General features: G+C 52.4%; 1 protein-coding gene across 3 annotated transcripts in view; it reads right to left on the reverse strand.

Annotated features, from left to right (window-relative positions):
- Positions 1-9,481, reverse strand: part of TKT (transketolase) — a 31,170-nt gene extending 21,689 nt beyond the window's left edge. For 2 of the 3 annotated variants that reach the window (XR_006715868.1, XM_045493175.1), the window contains exons 1-2: positions 1,091-1,220; positions 501-546 (exon numbers count right to left, since the gene is read on the reverse strand). Coding sequence is in view for 2 of the 3 variants with exons in the window: in XM_045493175.1 (XP_045349131.1) it covers positions 501-546; positions 1,091-1,172 (128 nt within the window). In the remaining variant the exon portion in view is untranslated. Of the gene's footprint in view, positions 1-500; positions 547-1,090; positions 1,221-9,234 lie in introns of those variants that run through there. The other variant, XM_045493177.1, reaches the window with a different exon arrangement.
- Between the last annotated feature and the right edge of the window lie 1,446 nt (positions 9,482-10,927).

The raw sequence follows: 10,927 nt of genomic DNA on the forward strand, positions 1-10,927 counted from the left end.
CCCTTTCTTTAGCCTCTTGCTCTATGAAATACAGTTACTTGAGAGAGCAAATAACAACCTGCATTAACAACAGAAAGTGCAAAGGTTCTACCTTAGCTGAGAGTTGTTCAGGTCTCTTTGGGCCCCACACAATTAACCCAGCACTGGGGCTAGAGATTGGGGGACATGCTGTAATTCCTGGCTGGTCCTGAAGCCTCCCTTGTCCACAGTTTTGTCAATATGTTAGCCTCAGAGCCCAGTGCCTCCCAGCCACCCGCTCCATGCAGCTTAGCATAGCCCTCTGATGCTGCTCGGAGGTCCACGTGGAAACATGCCCAATGCCAAACCCAAGGGGGCATGCAACATCTGGAGTTCACGCGCACCTCCCTCCTCCCCTGCCAGTCTGCTCCCCCCACTGGGTTAGGGGGTGAGTCACTCCCAGCGCAGACACATTAGTAGAGAAACCCAGAACTGCCCATGCTGGTTTAGTACCACATTCCCGGCACACAATCATCTTATACTTAGCCATCTCTATGAACTCCTGGTCATGGGGAAAAGACACTAGGCCTGAAAGAGGGAGGTGAGGAGATGTAAATAGGAAACCTTGCTCTGCCGGCAGGAACCCCGCTCCCTCATTCCTGTGCTGAACTTCAGCTGGAGGATATCCCCATCAACACCAGTTAGGCTGATGTCAGGCCTCCCGAGCCTCCCAGGGTGGCCCGGTCTCTGAGGACCCCATGTTTCAGAAGTTATGACCCCATGATGAGAAGTTGGGGAAGCAGGCGGGTGGAGAGTGCGCCAACCTCTCAGAGAAGAAGGAAGGAAGGCAGGTGCAACAGCTCAACCCGCCCCGCCCACCATGTGAACCCAGGTGACATTCCCCACAGGGGCTTCATGTGGCGGCAGCATGCCCAGGCCTGGGCAGAGGAGACGCGGACGGAGGCAAGAGGTCAGCCGTGAAGACACTCCAGAAGCTGAAGAGTGTTGATTTTAACCCTTCCTTGCTAGGTCCATGGTGAGTAAGCCTACAGTGTTATTCCCGCCAAAGCCTGCATCCCCGCCTCACTGCTGGCCTGGTACCCACAGAGTAAAGAAAGAACAAATGCTTCACCTCCCCAAGGCTCAGCTCCTTCACTTGTAAATGGGGATGCTGTGGTGGGAGGCGGGGTGGGTGCCGGGAGGCCCGGTAACATAATGCATCTGTCACCACTGGCCACACCATCTGCTGGAGGACCTGATGCCAAACCTCTCAGTGCTACTCCAACTCCTCACGTGCTGGCTGGGACCATGACGCCTTGCTGACCATGTGGCAGGCAGGAGGAAAGAAACAAGCCAAAGATTGAGATGTGGCTGTAAACTGTAGAGTGCTGAGCACACAGGAGATGGTTACTTGTAAGCTCAACCTACTACAGGGACTTCAGGGCCCAAAGTGTATGGAATCTGTGGCTTCAGGGCCTGAGTTTTCCCAGCAACCCCAGCCTGCCTGGGGGCAGACTTCTGGGGGTGGAGGCCCCACCCCTGGTGTTGTGACACACCCATGGATACAAACTGGCTAGAGACGGGTGGGGGGCTGTAGGGTACTTTACATCCTACTCCCTGTGACGCATGGGGACTACAAGTTTGTCCAAAGTAAACGGTCCGCTCTCAGCCTCGATTTGTTCAACCTATGAAGAGGGCACTGGCTGCTTAGAGTAAGGCCTGATAAGTGTCTCTATGGTCCCACTTAGCAGAAGACACATTCTTCCAGGTGTTCCCCCTCTCTTCCCTTTAGCATGCACTCCATATCTTCACCAGTTTCCCTGCAGGAAAAGTGCAGAGAAGGTCCCTCACCCCTCTGACTAGGCTACTCTCCATTATCAATATGGCTTCAAGTCTCCATAAAAATGACGCTTCTCCACCCATACTCAAGCTGGGCCAAATCACAAGGAGTCACAAGGCTTCTCAGCAAAAGAACAAACCAGGGATGCCAAACAGCCTCACCAAGGGAGACCCCAACGTGTAAAAGTACAAAGGAAGTCATCTACTGTGAAGAGGAAGTAAGTACCCAATGAAGAAAGTAAAAATCACAAGTGTTGAAAACCCACAGTCAAGAAACAATTTAGAAGGTTAGAAAAATGGAGTGAGCTCAGACAGTAGAAAGATAATAAAAAATAGAAATTCATGAAATAGGAAGCAAATATACAATAAGAAAAAAAAAAATCAAAGCCAAGAGATAGCTCTTAACAAAAGAGTACAAATTTAGAAAACTTCTGATAAGGCAAGATCCAGAAAAAGAGAAGGCCAGTGTCAGAAGCGGAAGGACAGGCATACCAGATGATACAATACTCTAAACAACCTGATGCAAGTAAGTTTCAAAACAGGAAAATGTTTAAAAAAAAAATAACTTATCAAAACTGACTCAAGAAGAAATAGAAAACCCAAGTAATCTTTGAACTGTTACAAAGAAACCAATTAGCAGCTGCAGATGCACATTCACTAAGGCCCAGCAACTCCACTAGTAGCAACGTTCCCCCAGCAAAATGTGTCCTCTAGGAAACACAGGAGTTGTCCCTGCATCGTTTACAATGGCCACTCCTGGAGGCCACCCATGTGTGCATCAACAAAATAGACTCATCACATTATGTTCAGGTAAGGGAATACATTGCAGCACAGGGACAATGAGTGAATGACACAGACCCAACACCCACATGTGAGCAAAGTGCACTACAGACAGATCTGCAGACCAGAGAAGACCATCCTATTTACAGAGATATACAAATATTTTAAAACAATAAGGAAAATAATGGGCTGAAAATGCAAAATTCAGGGTGTAGCTCTTTCTGGAGGAGGAGGGACATCCAGGAATATTAAAGCACTGTGATGTCCTAGTTCTTAAGCCTGGTGGTAGGCGCATACAGTGTGTTATTTATAACATGTGCATTATTTATGTATCTTTAAAAAAAGGTTTGTTTATTTATTTGGGGGAGGGGAGGGGCAGAGAGAGAGGAGATAGAATCCCAATGTGGGGTTCCAGGTCATGAACTTTGAGATCATGACCTGAGCTGAAATCAAGAGTCAGACACCCAACTGACTGAGCCACCCAAGTGCCCCAGCATTATTTATATTCTTGTTTAGGCATATATTTATTTAAACAAAAATACTCAGGAGGGAATCCCAGGGTGCAAGGTGGAAGTGAACCTTGAAAGCAGTCCTAACCTCTTTCTGTTCCCAGACGGCCCTAGCTGGCTCCTGCCTGGAAAGATTGCCTCCAGACTTTCCCAGCTTTATCCCATGCCACCTCCTCTGAGAAGCCCTCCCTGACCACATTATCTAAAAATACCTCTTCTGGCTGGCTGAGTGGCTCAGTCTGTTAAGCGTCCAACTCTTGATTTTTGGCTCATGATCTCATGGTCAAGAGATCGAGCCCTGCGTTGGGCTCCGTGCTGAGCATGGAGCCTGCTTAAGATTCTTTCTCTCTCTTTCTCTCTAAATAAATAAATAAACAAATAAATAAATAAAATAAAAAGACCTCTTCTTCCCCGCATTGACACTTGCCACCACCTGACATCACATGCCTATTTTCTGCCTGTCTATCCTACTGCAACACAAGCTCCGGGCAAGCAGGGACTTTGAACTTTTCACTGTCGTATCCTCAGGCCTGAACAGCTCCTGGCACACAATGCACAAATGAATAAATGATGTATCCTGGCCCTGAGCCTCTAAGGATGTGACCTCTCTGAGCCTCGGTAAACATGGAGATAGTAACAGAACCTCACGGAATGAGGTAGTGTATGTGTAAAGAGCTGGGCACAGTGCACAGAAAAATGGCAGTTGTTCGATATTTGCACTTAACATATCAGAGATGAAGTTAACCTCTTCCTCGTTTTGAGGATGGAACCACTAAGGCTCACAGAAGGGAAGTGCCTTGCCCAAGGTCACAGAGTCTACCAACAGAAGAACTAGGACAAAAGCAAATGCTATGAGAAAATCAGGGTTCCTGGGTGGCTCAGCTGGTTAAACATCCGACTTCAGCTCAGGTCATAATTTTGTGGTTTGTGGGTTCGAGCCCCATATCAGGCTCTGCGCCGACAGCTCAAAGCCTGGAGCCTGCTTCGGATTCTGTGTCTCCCTCTCTCTCTGCTCCTCCCTGACTCACGCTCTGTCTCTCTTTCAATAATAAATAAATGTTAAAAAAAAAAATTTTTAATACTAAGAGAAACTGCTAAATAGATAAAATGTGGTATATCCCCGCACAATGGAATATTCAGCAACAAAAATAACTAAGTGCTGCAGCCATATGCTACAATATGCAGGACCTTCCAGACATTATGCTAAGTGAAAAAAACCAGACCCTAAAGATCTCATTATGTATGATTCCACGGATATGAAATGCCCAGAAGAATTAAATTTATAGAAACTAGATTAGTGGTCGCCTGGGAGCTGGGAGCGAGTGCAAATGAGCAAGAGGGGCCTTTTAGGAATGATGAAGTGTCCTAAAACTTATGATCAATCACGGTTAATTTACTAAGTTTACTAAAAGCCACGGCCTGTACACTTAAAATGTTATGATTTGCATATAATACCCAATAGAGCTGTTGCAGATTGTTTTTAAGTTTATTTATTTATTTTGAGAGAGACAGTGAACAGGGGAGGGGCAGAGAGGCGGTGGGGGTGGGGGGAGAGAGAGTACCAAGCAGGCTCCTCACTGTCAGCGCAGAGCCTGCTGTGGGGCTCGAACTCACCAACCGTGAGACCGTGACCAGAATGGAAGTCGGACACTTAACCAACTGAGCCACCCAGGTGCCCCCAGATTTGTTTTTCAAAGGAGGAAAAGGGGTGGGGGGCCCCCAGGGGAGGAAGTTCTCAAATGTCCGCGTTTCCCTGTCCCATCGTACAGCCCTCAGAGATCCATTCAGGCCACAAGTGCAACTTCTGAACAAGAAGCCCAAACCGTGCAGGCCCAGCCAGCCGGGCCCACCTGCCGCTGGAGTCATTCACCTAGACCCCCACAAACAGCCTGAGCAGACTCTGCCTCACTGGTCAGCGCAAGAGCACAGAGACCTCCGGGCAGGCCCCCACCCTCAGGGCGCTCCAGGCATCCGGGGCAAACAGCTGTGGAAGTTCCAGATGCTGTGACCCAGGCTCTAGTGACCACAGAGCTGCCTAAGGAAGTAAAGCCCAGGGACCAGGGCTGTGACAGGGGCCACAATGCGTTCAGAGCTGACGGGAAACCATGGAACATCTCAGTCAGACCTTAAGCTGGTTCTTGGTTTCAAGAAACACTGACCACCAGCACTGCTGAGTTCCAAGGTCACTCAGGCGAAGAACTGAGTCACTCTAGGCTGGTGTTTTCACACTGAGTTGGGAAATGCTGCTGCTGGGGAAATCTCAACGGGCTGTGTGTGCTCTTGCCTCAATCAGCATCAGGATGGGGTGGAAAGCAGCCCCCAAGGGAAAGGAGGCCCAGGCAGCAGCTTTCTGCCCAGAGAGACAGGGCATACACGGGGCCAGAGACTCAAAGGGGCCTAGGCCATGAAGGGGCCCTCTGAGCACTCAGCCAAAGCATCCTCGAATGCCAAAGCTGGGTATGTCCTTCCTGTCACTTCAAAGTTACAGGGACCACCAGAAAGTGGAGCTCATAACAGCAGATGGCAGGACCCCAGAGCTTGCTCAGTCCGTTCCCCCAGACTACTCGTGAAGGATCCAGTTTGAAAACCACCTAAGGACTTCTCCTTTCAAGATGGGGAAACTTCCCTGGGATGGGAAGGGCCTTTCTTTCTTTTTTTTCTTTTTTTTTGCATTTTTATTTATTTTTGAGAGACAGAGAGAGACGGAGCACAAGTGGCAGAGGGGCAGAGAGAGACTGAAACACAGAATCCAAAGCAGGCTCCAGGCTCTGAGCCGGACACAGAGCCAGGCACAGAGCCGGATGTGGGGCTCGAACTCACAAACTGGGAGATCATGACCTGAGCTGAAGTCGGACGCTGCAGATGCTCAGAACAGGGCCTGGGTTAGGTTCCCGTCGTCTTCTGCTCACCAGCCAGGTCTGGCCAGACATTATATTCCCAGGTATCCCTCCCAACACTGTGGGTCAGAACCCAAGGGACTCGCTACAGGCACAAATCATGCCCCCTCTCCCCCCACCCCACACTTCAGGCCTAATTCTAAAGGTGTCCTCCAACAGCACTCAGCACTATTTGGATAATGCCACAGCCCAGAGCCCCGGTCAATGAGAGCTACAAAATCTTCATCACCAGCCTCAGCAGCCAGGCCACTTCTGACAAGACCATCGGGTTTCACTTTTTTAAAGCCTAGATGAGCTGGCTCCCTGCCACAGTTCCCTCAGCATGTGCAGGGATAGGACCCCGGAGAAGCCTGGCCATTGTTGAAGCTGCCTCCACAAAGAGCCCTCTGTGAGGCTCTGTCCCTCAGCGCCTCTGACACAGAGGCCAGTGTCCTTACTCCCTGGGGCCTGGGGAGCTGACATGGGGTCAGTGATGGCAGACGAATGGGAAAGCTCCTGAGAATCCAGAACCCTCCTGAACCCAGAACGTGTGAGCGCAGCCCCTGTGGGGGGCCATGAAAAGACCTGGAGAAAGACTGTTTCTCCCCCAGGGCGTAAGCTCCCCAGAAAAGGGATGGTCACTTTGGCTGTGGCTGTTGCCCAGACTGGGCCAGGGCCTCACTCCCTGTGGAGAGTGGGTAGGGCCTCAAGGTGAACATCCAGAGTCCTCTGTTGCCATCTTTTGTGCACACACAGAGCTCAGCACACACCCTCGAACACCCCTCGTGACAGGGGTTGTGTAGCAGTGTTACTTCCTTCTGAAAAAGAAGTGTTCTCTAAGTCTCTCCTGCGTCTTTACACACTCACAAACAACACAGGAATCATGTCTTCTACGCTCTTTTTTTCCTTTTGGCAACTGGACACTTTTTGAGCTCAGTGAGTTCCTCCAAAAGGCATTACAATGTAAACTTGAGTGTCTCTCAGGGCCACACACTGTATCTTCTTCCTGTAGGTTTTTAACCACGTAACAGAGACCCAGGAGAGCCACTGATCCCACCCCCAACAGCTGTAATGTTATCTTATTTCTCTCAAAATGCTTTCAGACTGAGTGACATCTGCCATCACTGCACCTGGTCTTCCCTTTTCCAACTTCCCCCTGGGAGGCCCCTTCCATTATAATGTTACTTCATTTCTCCAAGTGCCTTCAGACTGACTTGACTGATACCTGCCATTACTGCACCTGGCCTTCTCCTTTCCCCAACTTCCGTTCTCCAGCCTGGCACTCCCTGCCAGCCCCATGAGTCTTCCTATCAACCCTAGCCCCTCACTGGGAGCACAGAAAAGCTAGCCACCAATGAGCAGCTTGGGCAGCTCACTTAACACCCTAGCCTCAGTTTCCTCATCTGTAAAGTGTGCAGGTAACAGCATCTATCATACGGTTATTCTCAAAACGCATGAGACAACATTAGCAATAAACGATGCTTTGTGTCATGCCAGGGATACCCGTTTGGGGGCAGGACCCTGCAATTGCCTGCAGGTCATATCTAGCTTCGCAAGATGCTCAGATATGTAACACCACTTAGTCGGGTAACTGCTGTCTCTGCAGCTAGATCCCCAAGAGCCTGGCTAGACAGGTCCTAGCACACAGTAGGGATCAATAAGGCCCTGCAGGGTGAATGACCCCACTGAAATGGTCAAGGGAAGGAGATCTAGTAGTACCCAGCAAGCAACACAAGGTGTGCGGACCTGCTGTGTGTCAGGCAGGGGAGGGGCACTGCAAGGTGTCTGGCAGGGGAGAGGCACTGCGAGCAAGGCAAGGGACATCAATCAGAATGGGCAAGTCTGACATAAACCCGATAGAAATAACAGCTCTAAAGCATGCATGGGGCGGGGGGGGGGGGGGGGGGGGGCAGGAGAAGCTGCCCACCAGGGGAGGTCTAATCCCTTCTGAGAACTGGAGGTCTTGAAGGCATAAAAGGTGAGTGAGTACCCATCCTGAAAGTCAGAAGAGATTTACTTATTAATGTACCCTGTATGACACTGGCCAGAAGCCAGAATTTTGGGGTTGTTCTAAACACACAGCTTGATTGGAGAGATTCCTGGAAAATCACCCCTACCCAACCCTCAAGATCACTTCATCAATCCAGCACAGGGCAGTCTCTGCAGCCTCACGCCAGGCCCCAAGGGAGGTGCTGGAATCCCTGAAACCACCCAGTTTCAATGGGAGCTACCAGTGTTTCCATTTTACAGAGTGAGAAAGCCTGTGGAGTAACTAACTCACTGGCCCACCCTCTCAACGGACCTCACCGACTGCCTCCAGCAGCACAGCGCCCTGCCATTATGTCCCTGCTACCTTCGGAGGCGGCTCCCTGGGATCAGCAGCAGCCTTTCAGCACCTTCTCAGCCAGAAAGGCTGGCGGGAAAGGATGTTGGGGGATGGGCCTCCCACCCCTGCCCCTGGCGGCTGGCCATGCCCTGGGACCTTGTCCTCTATCCTCGGTTCTCTCAGCCTTCCAAATCCCCGCTCCCATTCCTCCCGCCTCCGGCCCGCAGGTCACGTCTTAGACCTCCCCTGCACGCCGCGTGCCGGGGTTCTGCATCCACACGGCCACTTCCTCCCCACTCTGCATCTCAGCAGACCCCTGCTCCAGAATCAGACCCAAAAGCAAGGGTGGCAGGAACGTGAAGAGGCGAAGGGGAGAGGTTGTGAGGCGGAGAGAGGGCCCGGCCCCACTCAACCTGCAAAATGAAGGGTTAAAACAGACGCTCTCGCGTAGGGCAGCTTGCATTTCAATTGCAGCCCTCGCCGTGTGTCACCTTGAGCAACTGACTCAAACTCGGAGCCTCGGTTTCCCCATCCGCAAGGTGGAACGTTGGCGGTGGCGCCCACAGAGGGCCGCGCGTGCAGAGCGCATGGCACAGGGCCGGGCTCTCGGCCACAGTGCAACAATAGTGGCCCTCTCGGCTCCGGATTCCCAAGCACAGTCCGCGCGCCGCGGAGCAGCAAGGGAGCCGGCGCCCGGCGAGGGGCAGGGCGGGCCCGAGACGCAGCGGGAGCCGCGGCCCACCGGATGGAAGCCGGCCAGAGAGCGCGCGCCGCGGCGGGAGGCGCCTCCGGCCCGGGCCCTGCGAGGCGCGCGCCTCTGCTACCTGACCGCGACCCGGCCGCCTCCCTCGAGGAGGCTTAGTGCAGCGCGACATGGAGCTGGCGCGCCCACAGTTACCGCGGCCTTCGGAACGGCGCCCTCCCCCGCCACGCGTCTGGCACTCACCCCGAGCCGGCCGCCGTGGTGGCCTGGATGGAGCTTATGCGCAGGCGGTTGGCCGTGTCCTTCAGGGCCTGCAGCTTCTGCTGATCAGGTTTATGGTAGCCCTCCATGGCGTGGCCGGGCGGGCAAGCGGATGTGGAGGACGAGGACGCGGTCGCGGAAACGCACGGGTTGCACTACCGCTCCGGCGATGACTGGCAAGGGCCTAGGCCCGGCGCCGCAAGGGGCGAGTTAAGACTCCCCGGACCCGCCCACGAGGGCGGGGCGCCGGCATCACCCCAGGCCTCTGCGCCGCGGAGCCCTCCTCGTCCCGCCCCCGCCCCGCCCCCTGGCCGCAAGAGCGACCAGTAGCCTAGCCTTCCCGCGCCGTTCAGGGAAACCCAGGACCACGTCGTCCTGGGCGCCTAGGGACCCAGCCCCACTCTATCCACCTGCCTAACCTCCCCCTCCCCCTGTTCGGACCCAGACATTTGCTGGGCAGCTTGGGGCTGCCAGGCTCCAACTGCCCTGCCGTAATTAATTATACAGACAAGTAATAATAACTCCAGGTTCTAGGCTTAGCTCAGTTTGCCTGACTCACATCTTCACTGCAGAATGTTCTGTCTCCTTCCTCCGCACAGCTCTGGGTGGAATTGAGAGGGGAGGTTTCATTGGTAACCCATTTTACAGATGAGCAAATTGAGACCAGCCAAGGTCACATGGCTTGTGGGTGCAGAGGTCTTCCCTAGCAGAATGGCTCCATCTACAAGTCCCAGTCCCAAGAGAGTAAGCCCCAGGGCTTTGGGGGCCTATAAGATGGGGATTATGAAAATGAGAATTAGCAGTAGTAGTAATGATAATACCAGCTGACGTTAACTGAGAAATTACAAGTGGCAGGCCTTTCACAAATTATTAGGGCCTAAGGGCTGCAAGATCAAAGGGAGGTATCACCAGGGTATATCATGGTCAGAGGCCTGGCAGGGTCTGAATAAAGAGGACATGACTTTTGGGGTGCCTGGGTGGCTGAGTCAGTTAAGCATCTGACTTTGGCTCAGGTCATCGTCTCGAGGTTCATGAGTTGGAGCCCCAGGTCAGGCTCTGTGCTGACAGCTTAGAGCCTGGAACCTGCTTTGGATTCTCTGTCTCTGTCTCTGTCTTTCTCTGCCCCTCCCCCCACTTGCACTATGTTTCAAAATATATCAATAAACATTAACAATTTTTTTAAAAAGAGGACATGGCTTTGAAACCATTTGAGAGCTCTGTGTCTTCCAACTCTATTTCCTTTAGAGCAGTGGTTTCCTATTCCAAACCTCAATTTCCCCATCTGCCTGGTGGGACTAATCCTTGCCACTCTGCACCCACCCTGGTCTCTGATGATGGCAGGAGACTCAACCAGGCTCTGGAGACCCAGTAGTGATGGAGCCCTCCTCCCCACCGTGGGGCTCTAGTGTCCCCTGGGGGCAGCTTCTCATCTTGGGTCCAGGTGAATGAGATCTGTTTCATCCTGGCTTCAATCGTATTTCAGGGGCTCCTGGCTTTCTTTCCCCAGGGTCCACTTCGGGACCAGAATCCTGAGTTTACTGGAGGTGTTTGTCCAAGTGGGTACTCCTGTCTCCAGGTCCTGAGTCATGATTCAGCCACATGCACCTCATAAATCACATGGCAATCGGGAGGGAGACCTTGGGTCCTGCTGGTCACGGCTTTATGCCTGGTGTCA

Source organism: Leopardus geoffroyi, chromosome A2 (genome assembly GCF_018350155.1).
Source record: "Leopardus geoffroyi isolate Oge1 chromosome A2, O.geoffroyi_Oge1_pat1.0, whole genome shotgun sequence".
In the NCBI taxonomy this organism is placed as follows: domain Eukaryota; kingdom Metazoa; phylum Chordata; class Mammalia; order Carnivora; family Felidae; genus Leopardus; species Leopardus geoffroyi.